Source organism: Cavia porcellus, unplaced genomic scaffold, assembly GCF_034190915.1.
Source record: "Cavia porcellus strain 051 isolate PalLab524CR breed Dunkin Hartley unplaced genomic scaffold, mCavPor4.1 scaffold_31, whole genome shotgun sequence".
Lineage (NCBI taxonomy): Eukaryota > Metazoa > Chordata > Mammalia > Rodentia > Caviidae > Cavia > Cavia porcellus.
Genome location: NW_026947514.1, coordinates 12,307,293 through 12,323,802, shown reverse-complemented (window position 1 = coordinate 12,323,802; position 16,510 = coordinate 12,307,293). Strand labels below are relative to the sequence as shown.

Genomic DNA, 16,510 nt, shown 5'->3' with positions numbered 1-16,510 from the left:
GGGGATGTCTGAACTGGACTGGAATTACTCACCAGTCACTGTAGTCTGCAGCATCCACTGCCCCATTCCACAGGTGTGTACTCTGTAGAGGCTTCTGGAGTCACCAGGAGTAAAATTGCCTCTGCTGGTTCAAGCTACACCCTCTACACCACGAGCTGGGACTCAGGGAGAAAGCCCTGCTTGCCATTTCCCTCTTCTGCATTGAGGTTCCATTCTTCGCTCCCCGCATGGGATCCAGTTCTTGGCTCAGAACCTTGCTGGGTCCCAAGGACCCACTCCCTCCTTCTCCTCTTTCCTATGTTGTCATTTTCCAGTGTTTGGACTCCAAATCTCAGAGAAGCTCATTTGCCACTGCTCACCACTCTGTCATCTTCCTTGAAGTCCTGGGGGGATGTTTTAGGTATAAACCATAACAAGGCACAGTAGACCAATGGTTCAATTCATGGCAGGAAGTGGAGAGGAAGGGACCAAAGTTATGAAATCTCCTGCAAAGCCATGGCCTTAATGATGAAGAACCTCCTATTAGACACCATCTCTCAAAGGTTCCATCATCTCCCATTATTATCACCCTGGGAATCAAGCCTTTAAAACATGGACATACGTGTGTGTGTGTGTGTGTGTGTGTGTGTGTGTGTGTGTGTTGGGGAGCATTTGAGATCCATACTATTGCACTGTGCTTTACCTTCTTATTGAAGCATTCACATCATGTGCCATTTTAAACACTGAGTCATTTTCTTTTTGGTGCTGGGAATTGAACTTAGGACTTTGTGCTTGCCAGACAGTGCTGTGCTGCTGAGCTATATCCTCAGCCCCATATTATGAGAACTGAGTTTTGAGGGTTTTTTTTGACACCAGAATCCACCAAGACACTTTATTTGTATGTTTTACATCCCTAAAGAATTTCCTTCCTGTGTGTTTTTGTCCTGCTTCTTCATGGTCCATGATGCCAGCTGAGTTTGTTTGTATAATGAAATCAAAGTGACAGGACGGGAGCAGATTTTTCTGCCATTTTTCTAGGTCTTTCAGCTGCACATCACACATGGGGCCGATCACTCTACACTTGTTAACCCTGCCTGTGAGGTTCACAACAATTTTCCAGCCCGGTGATCCCCTGCACAGGAGGAATCCAGTATCCTTGCAGGGACCTGAAGCCAAATCTCAGACTATTGATTTTTGAGTGTTTTTAAAAATATATTCTGGATGTGAATTCTTTGTCAGGTATGTGCTTTGCAAAGACTACATCAGTAGTACTGGCTGAAGCCAGGATAGTAGTGACAGAATTAGACTCTGAGAGAATGTAATCATGGGGATTAGAACAAAAAATTAGACAACAGAAATGAGATAAATTTATTGATTAGGGTCCTGAGCAGACTCCCAAGAGATGATATATGTCTAGTAGTAGGCTGGTTCTACAAAATGTGGAAAAAAATGATTGCCCAAAATGAGTAAGATTGTTAGCAAAGAGGATGATAAAACCCCACACAATTAAGGGGAGATAGCGCCATCTAACCATCGGATGGCAGCAGCAAAATTAGTCTGAGTGGTAAGGGGTGCAGAGAAGGGCAGGGAGCAATGGATCTGGGAGCTTGGTTCCCACCCATCTTTGCTCAGGTTTTGAGTCTTTTTTTTCCCCTCTTTTTTTCTTCTGGCGGTATGGGGGATTGAGTCTAGGCCTTTGCACTAGGCTGTATTTTTATTTTTTTGCCTTGAGACAGGGTCTGGCTAAATTGTTACGTTGCTCAGGCAAGCACAACGTCTGATCCTCCAAGCTCACCCACCAGCGTGCCGGGATTATAGGCATGCAGCACCATGCCTGCCAAATGGAGGCTTTTAAGCCTCTTAGCTCCCTCCTCGACTGGAGAGTGGAGACTCATTAGGCTTCCAGCTCCAGATCTCTGTGTTCTGTATATATGTTGGGTTTTGATACAGGTTTGATTTTGATTATTCGTTTGAATGCTCTTTTGGTTTTATTTATTTATTTTTTTGCTGGCTTGGGTTTAATCTTTGTCTTGTGCAATACTTTCAACCCATTTTTCAACTCCTTGCAGAAACCTCTCCCAGGTATATGCTTTGTATCTATAGCAATGACTCAATTAATTATTCCCCCAAACAACATACTTTTACTAAAGACACTTAGCACTTACATAGCACAAAGACAGCTTAAAGCTCCTCTTCTCCAAAATGTCTTTTCTCTGAGCCTTGCCCATAGTACAAAGACAGCTTAAAACTCCTCTTGGGGAGATCTCCCTTCGTCCCCTTTGGGGTATTTGAGATCTGCTTAAACTTGCCTAGCCAAGAGGTGCCTCAAATCTCGGGGCCTAAGATCTCTTCACAGCAGTGATCAGTTTACAGTACTTTCCTCGGTAAGAGGAGGCTTTACAGTAAGAAAATGTCTCTGAGCTTGGCCTCACAGTCACATAAGGACTCTCTCTCACCAGCAGTCCATTCTTTCTCCTTCATCTCCAGTGAAGCCTCGCTGCACTGACCTGGCTCACAGCCTCCGCGTGAGCCCAGCTTGTTCTTCCCCTCTAGCACTTCAACATACGGGGCTCCAGCCAGTAAGAGAAAAAATTTAGAAAACCCATTTCACATAGAGTTGGTTATCACTTTGTTTTTCAAAAAACCTCAAGGAAACTCTTTTTTAGATGAACTGAAAGAAATTTTCTATGTATTCCAAGTGAGAAAATGGAACGGCAAAAAATTGACCAAAGATTGAGTCATGCTGGTAATTCTTTAGTAACTTATGTAGTTTATATTCAACATTTGAATATATCATTTGATGCTTTATTTAATAAGACTAGAAAATAAAGAGAATTTTGGGTTCTCATTTGTTCACTTGCCAGACTTTCATCTGTAAGCCAGCTACATGACAGGGGTATTTGACACGGCTGATTTTTTTCTTCTAATCCATCTCTGCAGTGCCTTCCATGGGTGGATGTTGTGCAGCTGGAGCATAAATGCTGAAAAAATTAATCCCCCTAGCACAAAGGCTGCTGCAACAGCGATAAGTGAATGTCCTGGGAATGGCAGTGGAACTTCGTCAACGTAAATCTGCAACAGAAACAGCAAAGTCTTTCAGCTTTCTGGGACTGGTAATGAAAAACTCTGGGTATTTTATGATTCCCACAAACCAAGCAAACTTCTGCTGAGAGTAACGCAGACAGTTAGCATCTCTCAAGCAGCCACGCAATCGTTTTCCAGAATGTCTTTTCCCTGACCTTGCCCATGCCACAAATTCTGCTCATTTTTCCCCTCTGTGCCTCCTGGATTGGCACTTGTGCTATGTTTTCATTCACTGCCCGCTCTGATACCTTATACATTCACTCTACCTGAAATTCTTCAACCAGGTTACAGAAAGTGACCCCTGGAATGATGGACACTCTGAAATGAAAAAGTTCAGAGCCCTGTAGGAAAAAACACACCTGGTCATTAGCAACATTAACATTTATATTTCCTAGACTTGATGAATATTTTGGGCTAATTCTATATTTGTAGTTTTGATCTATCCACTGCCCACTTTTTTCGACTTTTTGAGACAGGGTCTTGCTGTGCAGTTCAGGCTGGTCTTGAGCTCACTTTGTAGCCCACGTTGGTCTTGAACTTGCAAGGATCCTTGTGCCTCAGCGCCTGAGTACTGGGATTCTAGGCATGAGCCACTACACCTAGTTTGTCCCCGAATTTTAATGGTTTATATAACTACCTGAATTATATCAACTTGATATGTTTTTTATGGATAACTGGTACTAGAAGACGTATTTCATGTATATCCCCATGAAGAATACTGAGTTTGTTTCTTTCCCCTAAGTTACAAAGATACTCTTTATTCTCCATCTTGTTCAACAGTTTGAAAGATAGTAAGTTGATGTTAAATTTAATTTAATGTCCTTTAGAAGTAAAACATCAAGGGAAATGGAGGAAAAGTAAATACTTCATTTTTACTTAATTTTTGGTGTTGGGATTGAGCCAGCGTCTTATGCATACTAAGCACACATCTCACCATGGAACTATACCACCAACTCTTCCCATTCACCTTAAAGTTGCTATTTCCCTACTCATGGATACCTGTACTACACAAATAACATCGTAGTTTAGACATATATGTTTTACCTAAACCTAGCACAACAAAAATTTCTACCAACTTACCTTTATACTTAAGTTGAGGCCTGAGGGATTATACACTGAACTCTGAAGAATTGGTTCTAAGTAAGCCTTTATTTTTTTCATATTTTCTGGTATACTGTGTTCTAAAAAGACATAAAATGTATTTGAAGCACACATAAGTCACTTTCTCATTTTTCATAGAGCTTGCTACATATATCATATTACATATGAAATATTGTACTCTACAACATGACTAAGCTATTGTGCTCTTTTAGAAGACATCTTTAAGGGAAATAAGGCCCAGTATCTCACATCCTTCCATGACGTCCTCGAGAAGGTCAGGGCTTTTGACCACTTTTCTTCGGGCTGAACTTTTCCTTCAGCCCTTTGCTCACCACCAGTCCTGACCTAACGGACTGTGCTTTTGGCAGTGGATCATCTTACAACCTCCTTGGTGGTGAGTAAGTGATTTTTAACAAAGTAGAAGAAAAGTTTCACAATAGGATTGCTTAAGTCTTTTTCAATGGAAAGGATCAAGGATTCTTGGCTTTCATGCCATTTTTTTCTGGGAAGTACAGGGTTAGAAATTTCAGATTCCAATGGTATAAATGTATATGGGATCTAAAGGAGAAAAATAAGTTCCACTTAGAGCATTAGCCAATTTCCAGAGTGTAAATATTCTTACCATGGCTAATTTCAAACTACCAATGGTTTAACAATCAGTTTGTAAGATGTTATAATATTTAACAGTTAGTACTGCTAATCTGGTTAAGAGTAGCCTGCAACACATCACAGAAAATGGTGATTTTAGCCAAATTATTTGGTAGTTTTACTTCACTGAGTGTTTAAATTTCAAAATCACGTATATACTGGGCAGAATAAGACTTATTCTATTCAAAATGTCTGTGTAATTAGTAATATATCAGTGACTGATAAAATTTCTATTCAGTTATTTCTATCTAGTTAGTTCTGTTTCCTCATACATAATATTCACACAAACAAAAAACATGCAACAAAAAGTTGTACATTCAAGATAAAACTGAATATAAGTATATTTCCTTTTTCTTATTTAAATATATTTCTGTATCTTTTTAATTATTTTACCATAAAATTTCTTAGAAATGTTATTCATATAATTAGAAGTAGAATCTTAAAATAAGATTAAAAATATTAGAAGTCAGATCCTCCAGATTATCTGGCAACACCTTTTAAAACCTCCTGTGCCACACTGAATAAATGAGAAGCTGGGCCTGGTGGTGCACACCTGTAATCCCAGTTATACAGGAGGCTGAGGCAGGAGGATCATTAATTCAAGGCTAATTTAGGCAATTTATCTCTCTTTTTTTCTCCCATCCTCCCTTTCTCTCTTGTGAGCTAAATCCCCAGAATTTGTCTAAAAATAAACATATAAAAGGGCTGGAAATGTAGCTCACTGATAAAGAGGCCCTGGTGCTTAATTCCTGGTAAAACAACAACCTGAGACCCTACATCCACATTTAGCACAAATTCAGTCCATTATTAATCTACAAAATGGCTTCCATATTTTTGCAGTTCAAGTTGTTGAAATACTTCATGTTGCAGAATCCAGTACACTGCAAGTGATGACGATTTAAAGGGTAGACAACAGAAGTAAACAGCAACATGGCAAGGAATTGAAACCTTCTTCCAAACCACCTCTGCTACGGCTAGTGTAAACAGGCTATGTAAATCATTGATCCTTGTAAACAAGTGCTAAGAGTATTACTTGTAAGATCAAATAATTATAAAAGACAGCAAAGCCTACTTAGCTGCCAGTTTTTCCTGTTATTCACTTCAGTCACAGTAACCAAATACGGAAATTTCACTGGAACAAATTTATTGTCACTGAAAATTTCCAAAGAAATCGGATATTGTGTAACCGGAAACTTGAAACGAGGAACCTAAAATAAAAATTCCAACAGTGATTATTCAAGGGTAATGTCACTTCCTGGTCAAGAATTAAGACACGTTCTTTGTAACTCAGCTATTCTAAATGAAAAAGGATTTTGAGGCTTTCTGCATTTGAGTCATGAAAAGGTGTACTTGCAGCAAAATCCGTGTGAATTCCAAGGCCTTATTACAAACACTGTGGTAATGAAGTTTTTAGTTTTTGTTTGGTCTTTTCACCCTCATGTCGTTTATACATCATTTTTGTTTTTGCTAAACCATATCCCATGATGCTCTGCTTGAATTGTACCTCATTCCCTGCCAACCACTATCTTGCAGGCTCTGGATTCAGTGTTCAAATTCAGCTGTAATGCTTAATGCTTTTTTTTTTTTCAGTCTTACGATGTGGTTCAGGCTGGCTCTGAGCAAGCTCAAACTCTCCTTGATCCTTCTGCTTCAGCCTCCCAAAAGCTGGGATTGCAGGCATGCACCACCACGCCTGGCTTCAGTGCCTGTTCACATATCATTTAGAAAGTTGCCTGGTTTCTCTGTGACTCAAATTAATGGAATAAATCATGGAGAACACTTAAAGCAGCACTGAGTAGATGGTGGCAAAGAAATACTATTTTAACGCAGCAAGGAGGTATATACTAAAAACCGTGACTTACTAACTGCTGAGTGTATGCCCAACCTTCTATTATACCTAAAAAAACCACTTAATACAAGGCTCTATATGTATGTAGTCATAAATAGATGTAGTCTATCTATATATCTTATATAACCACATACAGTTATGTCCGTATAATATATATAGATTCTCTATATAGTGTCTTTTGAAGGTGGAGAAAAAAGGAGAAGACAGCTAGATATTCTGGATGAGAGGGGGGCATTCAGAAGTGAAATACTCCTAGACTTGCTGTGTAGTGTCTTATAAGGTTTTTGAAATATACTCACCTGAAAATTATAGCAACTGCACATGTGATTCTGTTCATGCAAACACCAACATTAATTTTATGCTCTTCAGATACATTAATACTAATAAAATAAACTATTATTTAATACATTTTCTTATACAACATATATATATTTTAAGCAACATATATTATACTGTCTTTTGTTATTATACTGTCACCAGATTGAATTCCTTATGTCTAATTTGTTTTCTTTTTTTGAGACTATGTAGTTTCAGCTGGCCTGGACTCACTCTAACCTAGGTGACCCTCCTGCCTCAGCCTCCTTAGTGCTGAGATCACAGGTGTGGCCACGACGTCCAGCTGACCTCCTGGTTTACAATGACTCGTGTCACTGTATTACAAGAACTTGATACGCATTAGACACTCAGCATTCACCATGGTATTTTACAGTTACAAATTGCTTTTGTATAGGTGTATTGTTATGTATTTCTCTCTCTTCTTTTCTCTCTCTCTTTCATTTTTCTTTTTTGATTTTTTGAGACAGAGTTTCACTATGTAGTTCAGATTGGGTTTAAACTCACTGTATAGCCCATGCTGGCCTTGAACTCATAGTGATCCTCTTGTCTCAGCCTCCCAAGTGCTGGGATTACAGGTGTATGCCAGGATACCTGGCTATGTGTGTATCTGTTGGAGACCACAAATTTACAATAGCTGATTTTGCACACTTCCCTAAGGGATAAAATGGAGGTTTGGGATGATCGTTCCCACCCATTTGAGACTTCCCACTGACTCTTTAGGGGTGGGCTATCCTCTCTCCCTCACTAAGACTAAAACTAAAACCACTAAATCTGAAAAATACTCCAGGGCAAGAGCCTTCTTAGCATAAGATCATCTCTTCCCTCTTGAGTCATCCCAAGATTACACTTGCCTGCTAAGTCACAAACCTCTGAGTTTTCCACTAACTTTGAATCTCTCGCTAGCCCTGACCATCACGGTACACCCAGTAAATAGTGGCTGTCTCAGAGGGTCACTGTTTTGGCCCAGCTGGAGACATTGACTTGCCAGCCACTCATCGTGTGTTACTAAGTTTGTCACTGCTTTTTATTTTATCCTCTTGCTGTACTGCAGGCAATCGGGGCTGTTGGTCAGGTCCCTGATATCTATCTTTCCAAGGATCCTGTGCAACGTACAAGGCAGTGCAGGTATTTTTCTTATATTCTGCAGATAAGTTGAATGAGTTCATGTAGGTACATTAGAATCCAGGTCCTTTTAGCTCTGGTTATGCTTACTCCTATGTCAGACATTAGTCCTGTGCCTAATTTTACATGTTTAGCCAAAAGGCACATTTTCAACTTGTATTAATATGAAAATCCTCTGAGTTCAGATAATTTAAAAAATCTTACTTTTTCTTTGCAGTCTGAGAAAGCAACAGCATATGAGAATTTCTGCTCATCTGTGCAATTACACCCTTCTCGAGTGGAGACATTAGCACACTGTTTGTATCTACCAGTCTCCTGCAAACAGAAGCAGCAGATTAACTTGCTTTTTACGTTGCAAAATTTCTGCGAAATGAGTAAATGCTCAACTGACTTTTTTCCTGAATAAATAAAATTCCTGAAGTGTTAAAAGGAGGGAAATCCATAATAATAAAGTAGCTGGAGTGTAGCTCAGTGGTAGAGCAGTTGCCTAGCACGGATAAGGTCTTGAATTTGATTTCTAGCACTGTAGAAAGTGATTAAAATAAAAGTACAAAATTTCTGAGTTTTCTTTTTCTTTTTGAGACAGGGTTTCACTATGCAGTTCAGGATGGCCTTGAACTCACTTTGTAGCCCACACTGGCCTTGAATTCTATAGTGATCCTCCTGCCTCAGCCTACTGAGTGCTAGGATTACAAGCAACACAACCACTACACCTGGCAGTTTCTGAGTTTAAATGATTTCCTTGCATGGTAATTTGCTAGGTGACCTTTGTACAGTTGTGTGGGACTGTAAACCCTGTTTCATTCTGAACGCAGCGTGGTAGGACCATCAGGCTCTCTGCCTCTCTTCAAAAGTACCAAATGAAGGTGCAAAGGAGCTACCACTTGTGAGTTCTTTTAGCTGTATTTCTCTGTCTGTGTGTCTGATTCTGCTTGCTCACTTCTTCAGAATTCCCTCAATGTTCTGCCTCTTAATAGGACTCTCTACCTATCCATCCACCCATCATTGATCATCTGTATTTATTACATGCACAATACATTTTATTTGAAAATATGCTTAGCAATGTTTCCTGGCGTTTGTTTAGGAAAGAGTGTGGATGTTTGATATTTTGAGGTGCTAGAGATTGAGAACAGGACATCACGCATGCTAGGCACAGCTCTTCCACTGAACTACACCCCAGCACCAGTCCAATCATACTTTCAAAAATTATGTTTATGGCTTTTGATTTCTTTTGGGGTAAAATTCAAAATCCCCTTGTTGGCCTAGGAGACCTATAGATTAGGTCCTGCTCTCTGTCTCTCTCTCTGTTCCAGACTGACTGTTCTTCATTCAGTTTTTCCAAGACACTGAAGAATGTCTAACCATCTCTACTTTTTGTGCATTAAGATTTGCTCGGCCTGTAGGATTTTTTTTTTTAATCACAAAACTATTTATTTAGGTATGGGGTAGTGATCCAAGGGCTTTTACACTGAATTATTTCCCCGGACCCTTTTAAACTTTTAAACTTTGTGACAGGATCTCACTAAATTGCTTAGTTGTCCAGGCTGGGCCCAAACTTTTGATCCTCCTGTCTCAGCCTCCTAGAGTGCTAGCATTATAGATGTGCACTCCCTGGCCTGGCGTCAGCCTGGAATGTCTTCGTTTGCTCTTTTCTCATTCCATGCTGTCACTCTGTCCTCCTTTGTTGCTCAACTCCAATTCACCTTTCAGTCTGGATGCAAACACATTTCTTCCTGGATTTTTCCTGACCCTCTGTGTTCCATCAAGTATCCCTGATACACAGTCATACTGTTAGCCTTGTGTCTAGCTCTATAGGGTTTATCACTTTTTAGAGGAAATAGGATCAACCGAAAAGATTTTTTTTTTTAAATAACAGACTTCAGTACTCACCCTATATTTTCTGATTCTGTATAGCTATGAGGTGAGTTTGGAAAAGTTGCACTAGAAAACATTTCCACCAAATTCTGGTTCAGGTTACCTAGCACCATGCTGCTCAGAAACATTGCACTAGATGAAACTATTTTATTTGAATAACTATGTTTCATACCTATTCTCTCCTAGTAGAGAAAAGTCCATAGAGATAGACCTGTCTTACTGTGTTCATTGCTGTTCCTCAAAGAAGGTAAGATCAATGCCTGATAACACTAATAATGCTGAAATTAACATTTCTCAAATGCATAAAAGGTACGTGGGGGAAAAAAACTCTTTTAGTGAGGTAAAAATTAGATACATTTCCTATTTAACTAGCAAGGAACTCTTGGGGTGAAAATATAGAAAACTAAGAATTTGCATGTTAAATTCTTAATAAATTGCATACTTTATTATAAAAGAAAAAGAATTACGTGTATATACAGTCAATCTTGTTTCAGAGTGGAGGTGGTTTTTGTGACAAAACAGGTTTTGTCTCTGGGAGAAAATGGAATGAAAGACGAACTCATTTCTTGCTGTTGAGCTCTTTATCCTTAAATCCAAGATTCAGCAGGAAGTGTGTTGATCTTGGATGTAATGTGTATATTACGGTTTGTGCATTTGTTTTTGGAGGTGCTGCAAATTGCATCCATGACCTCACATGTGCTAGGTAAGTGCTCTATTACTGAGCTATGCTCCCACCCTATGGTTTATAAATTGACTCCCAGAGGCTATGTGTTGTTAGAGACCATGCGCATGCCTGAGATTCTAGCCACTGAGGAGGCTGCAGCAGGAGGACCAGGAGTTTGAGGCCAGCCTGGGCAACTTAGCAAGATCCCGTTTCAAAATAAAAAATAAAAAGGACTGGGGAATTCAGTGATAGAGCAGCACCCTAGCATGTGTGGGGTCCTGGGTTGAATCCCCAGTACCACAAAACAAAACACATGTGTTGAAGGCGCGGTCAGCATGTTGTGGTACTCCTGGAGAAGCAGAATCCTTAGGAGGTGGGGCCTGATGGAAGGAAGTTAGGTCACTCAGCACACGCCACTGAGGAAGACTCTGAGAGCCGGCCTCTACCCTCCATCTTTGCTTTCTAGCTTTCATGGAGGGAGCAGTTTTGGTCCATCATTCATTCCCCACCATGATGTTCTGCCTTGTCACAGGTGACCACAGGCTGAAACTTTGGAAACAAGAGGCAAAAAAAAATTTTCCTTCTTATAAATTGATTGTCTCAGCTGGGTGTGGTGGTGCATGTGTGTACTTTTAACACTCCTGGAGGCTGAGGAAGGCGGATTGCAAATTCAAGGCTATTCTGGGCAATTTAACAAATTAGTAAGATCCTGTCTCAAAAATTTAAAAGGAAGGGGTAAGAGGAAAGGGTTGCTGGGAGGTAGCTCAGCATGAGGCTGTGGGTTCATACCCATTATGTCCAGAGAAAAGTTGACTGTCTCATGTTGTTTTTTTTTTTTTTTGTCTCAAGTATTTTGCCACAGTAATAGAAGGCTGACTAACTACAGTTTAGCAATATGTATTGTTAGTTTGTTCAACAATTTTTAAGGATTCTCTATGTCTTGTTTGAAAATGCTATCCAAAGCCAGGAGTGGTGGTACATGCCTATAATCTCAGTGCTGTGGGAGGCTGAGGCAGGAGGATTACAAATTCAAACCCAGCCTGGGCAACTTAACAAAACCCTTAATAAAATGACTGGGGGTGTGGCTCTCAGTGGGAAGGCTTGAGTCCAGTCTCCAGGACTAAAAAAGCAAGCAAGCAAGCAAGCAAACAGTGGTATCAAGAGTAGCAGCTAACGAAGGGTGGCTAAAGCAGGGGAACAGAAGGGATTGCTGTAGTGGTAATACTAATAATGATCATAATAATAGCCCCACCTTCTCATTTAATCCATACAGCTACATCTATCTGTAACTTTACTATTTCTTGAACACAAATAAATACCATACTAGTTTATTTATAGAACAATTATTTACCTTCGACTTGCTGAATAGATTTCTTGGTATGGGCTTGCTAGGGTCTGCATGATAAAAATTATCTGTCAGTGGAATAGCAATTCCCATAATAGACGGAGGCCGGTAGTTTACCTGAAACAATTACACACGGAAAATATGCATTCATTATTACTAAGTCTGAAAATATCTTGACTTTATAGGAAAATATTTGATGCAAATATTTCACTTTTAGCTACAGGTATTAAGGTAAATTTCCCAACACTCCTATTTTTTATTTTCTGGAATTCTGACAACCTCAACCAGTGATAACATTTCTTGGAGCTTGTAAATAAGTGAAAACTACTTTTAAATCCTAAAATAGTTGCTATAAAGTCTATGTAATCGCTGAGCATTTTATAAAAGAGACAAGCTAAATAATTTTTTAAAAACAGATTTTATTGGTGGATATATAATGATCATATTCATTATAGACATTTTGTATTTGCACACGACATAACTTCTCTTTTTTCCCCATTCCCTCCCTTCAGCCCATCTTTTCCTCCCCATTTATAAAAGATTTGTTTCAACCCCCAGCCCTTTTAATACTTCCTTTTAAAATTTCGAACCAGTGCCTCACTGAGTGCTAAGTCGCTCAAGAAGGACTCGCGGTCCTTCTCCCTCAGCCTGAGTGCTGCGATATAGATATGTATCAAAAGTCTGGCTCTCCTATTCTCTTAGCAGGTAGAGTTATTTTATAAAAACTACCAAAAGCCTAACGTCCTAATGGTTTCCCTTAATTACTATATATGCATAGCGTCACCATCACTATCATCATTATTACTGAAGTACTGAGGATAGCATGGAGGTTCTTTGCACTGAGCTACATTCCATCCTTTAAAAATTTTTTTTCAAGACAGGGTCTCACTAAGCTGCTAGGTTCACCATGCCAGGCTTGAATTTTTAATCTCCCGACTTTGATGTTTCAGAATACTAGGATTATAGAGATGCGCCACCAAACCTGGATATACAGATTAATTCTTAGGGCTTTGCATTTTTTTTTTTTTTGGTTTCTTTTTTTGTTTGGAGTCACGGTCTTACTATGTACTGCAGGCTGGTTTTGAACTCCCTCACGTAGCCCAGACTATCCTCAAACATACCGCAGTCCTCCTGCCTTATTAGCCCACTGAGTGCTGAATTACAGTCATGCAAATTATTTTGGAAAACATTCCTTTTTTTCTTTTCTCTGCCTTTACTGTTAACTGGTTTAACTGCAGGGACCCGGTTGCCATGAGCATTGTACATGATTTTAAGAATTCTCTATGCCACTTTGTCAACTTTGTAAAGTCTAGTTCCTGTTGTAAGTTTCATTCCTTTTGTATTTGGTTGATATTTTGAATGTTTGCCACTGTCTCAACATTTAAGGAATCAGACCAGGAACAGAGGCATATGCTTGTAATTCCAGCATTCAGGAGGCTGAGGAAAGAGGATCTGCTTTAGTTCTCTGGAACTATCTGTGGATTTTAATTATCTGAAAGGTCATTGAACATCTTTTCAGAAAGTATCAGCATTTAAGAAGATGGGGTCTCCTGAATTTTTTTTTCTTTTTGGTACCGGGAATTGAACTCATGACTCATGCTTGCCAGGCAAGCACTTAAACCACTGAGCTAAATCCCTGGCCCAGGTTCTCCTGAATTTGTTTTGACTCTATACTTTGAAAAACTTGGACCTTGATCTGAAAATTGAATACAGTACACCAATTTCACAGGTTGTCAAGTTATCAAATATGTCAGTCAACTATTTATTTATTTATTTATTTACTTATTTATTTTGAGACAGTCTCACTAACTAGTGCAGGCTGGCCTTGAACTTGCTTGTGTAGCCCAGGCTGAACCTGAACTCACAGTAACTCTGCTGCTTTAGCTCCATGAAAAAAAAAGATAAGAACTTGTGTTCAAGAAACAGGAGTTCACTTTAATTGGTATAACTGAAGAAATGTCAAAAGTTACCTAGTAATGAGGTAGGAGATTAGAGCATGGTAGGCTGACTGGGAGACAGGATACAACCTGTCATCATTAAGATCTAGACAGGAGGGTAAAAACAAGATGTAATGATGGAACCTGATCTGGAATGGATGTGGCCTGTTAGCCACATTGAGCTAAATAATTCTTAAATTTTTATTTGCCTTATATCATAAAGAAATTATAAGTAGCAAATTAATTTTTATTTAATAAAGTTATAGATCTGACAAGGCAAAAGTTAAAAGTGATATACTGAAATGGGACCAGCCACATACATTACCTTAGGGCAGGTCAATCTAAGGGTAGTGTATATTACAAAAGTCCAAGATCATTAAAAGTATAAAATGGCACAAACTATGCCAAACCAAGTTACTAAGAAAAGTAATTATTTTAGAAAGTTTTCACACGTAGAAATAAATATCATCATAGTCTCAAAATGAAATGAAGATTCAAATATGACTGTGAAGTATTTGTGCCTCTTAGCAAAGAAATGCTAAAACTGACTGCTCATCTGAGTATACAAAAGGACTACGTCACTGGCATTCTCACACCAACATGTGCACTTAAATTCTTACCGGCAAAGTTTGGATCAGATTAAAACCCTGGCTGTCTTTGTGAACTCCACTAATCCAGTCTTCCTTTGGGATGTGCTGGCTGGGAACATGATGCATGGAGGTAAGGTAGCTGCAGCTGCTTTTCAAAGTTGGCACCAGCGTTGTCACAAAGCACTCAGTGGACGCTCCCCAGATGATCAATGCTAGTGAAGTGGAACCCTGGATATTTCCAAATAAGTCAGTGTTACTTAAACTAACCGTCACAGATTGAGCTGTATCCACACAAAAATCTTATGTACTTATATGAGGTACCCAGGACTTCAGAAAGTGCATTTGGAGCTAGGACCTCTAACGAGGAAATTAAGGTAAAATGGTCTAGGAATAGTGGTGAATGCCTATAAACTCAGCATTCTGGGAGGTGCAATCAGAAGGATCATGAATTTGACCCCAATCTGGGCAAATCCTAGATCCTGTCTTAAAGAGAAACAGAATGATAAATTTGACCACAAAAATCTGTTTGGGATAAATCATAACAGGAAGAAATATTACAATTAACTGTCTTTGAGAATCATTTGGAAATGAACAAAGATTAAGAAATCTACAGCTGCTTCACATATATGATTTACTAATTCACTAATGAGCACCTGATATTTGTTTTGATGATATGAATAAAGTAACTTTTATAGGTCTACATTTAAAAAATTATTTACTTAGCAATCATGGATAAATAAATAAGTTTTTGGTAGGAATTTATGCACAGCAAATATATTTGATCCTTAAATAATATTAAGCACTCACTGAAAATGAATACATTTTGTTTGACATTTTAAAGTAGTTTTGGAACTTTAAAAATGTTGTAATACTTGTAATTTAGTGAATGTCATAGACTGTGGCGTATAGTTTCTTTCCTCTGCTTCCATATGATGTAACCATACAAAAGGTGCATTTTTATGTGCTCTGGTCAAACACATTGAACATGAATTCAAGTAAGAATCTACTATGAAAGAAAATGTGGGGCTAAAGGCACAGGATAAGTAAGATACGAAGACACAAACGAAAAATCCAAAGATAGACATCTTATAATACAAGTGTCTCAGTTTCAACCCGGGGAAGAGAATGAGTTGTAGGGGCTCTTGATTAAAACTTAGATAAAACAATTACATATTGTGTGAATCTTGTTTGTATCTGGCGTAAAAAAACCAACTATAAAAAAATATCTTTTTCCAAAATTGGGAAAATATGGTTGTAAACAGGGTTTTCAAACACTATTTTAAAAATTTAGGGATGATGCAATATTGTGGTCATATGAGAGTTAATAAAAGTGTTTTTTTTACAGATGTTTATTGAAATATGTAGGAATGAAATGATGTTGCTGGCTATTCATTTTAAAGTATATTAGAATAGAAAAATGTTAAATAAAATGCAAAAGAGTAGCACAATCTTAACTATTGTTTAATTTGGGTGGTTGGTATGTTGAAAGCTCTATTTTTGTCTATACCTGAAAGTTTTCATGGTAAAAGAGTTTTAGGCCAGGTATAGTGGTACACTCCTGTAATCCCAGCATTTGGAAGGCTGAGGCAGAAGGATCACAATGAGTTCAAAACCAGTTTGGGTTACATAGTGAGATCCTGTCTCAAAAAAAAAAAAGTTTTAAGATATGTAGAAAAATATTTCTTGATTTAAGGAATTAAAACATATACTGTATTTAGTGAGCAACTTTCTAAAAGTGTATGTGTAATGTTTTCCTAGTTTGAAGGAAAAAACCAAAGTATTGTAAGTTAATAGTTACCAAGCCCCCACCCCCTCTTTTTTTTAATTTTTGTGGAAACAGGGATTGAATTCACGACCTTGCACTTGCCAAGCAGGCACTTATGCCGCTGAACTAAATCCCCAGTACCCCAAGCACTTTTTAGATTCTGGAATATTTTCTTTTTACATTGCTGAGGATCAAACCCAGGGCTTCATGTATGC

At 38.6% G+C, this 16,510-nt stretch overlaps 2 protein-coding genes across 2 annotated transcripts in view; one reads left to right on the top strand and one right to left on the bottom strand.

Moving 5' to 3' along the window:
- The window catches only part of LOC106028218 (TPR and ankyrin repeat-containing protein 1-like), an 85,943-nt gene that overhangs the window by 47,968 nt on the left and 21,465 nt on the right, over positions 1-16,510 (top strand). The window lies entirely within an intron of this gene.
- Positions 2,565-16,510, bottom strand: part of Catsperb (cation channel sperm associated auxiliary subunit beta) — a 189,140-nt gene continuing 175,194 nt past the window's right edge. Inside the window, exons 20-26 of the mRNA XM_063240997.1 lie at positions 14,561-14,758; positions 12,010-12,120; positions 8,324-8,434; positions 5,885-6,020; positions 4,144-4,244; positions 3,330-3,404; positions 2,565-3,051 (exon numbers count right to left, since the gene is read on the bottom strand). Coding sequence (XP_063097067.1) covers positions 2,863-3,051; positions 3,330-3,404; positions 4,144-4,244; positions 5,885-6,020; positions 8,324-8,434; positions 12,010-12,120; positions 14,561-14,758 — 921 coding nt within the window. The 3' untranslated portion in view covers positions 2,565-2,862. The remainder of the gene's footprint in view (positions 3,052-3,329; positions 3,405-4,143; positions 4,245-5,884; positions 6,021-8,323; positions 8,435-12,009; positions 12,121-14,560; positions 14,759-16,510) is intronic.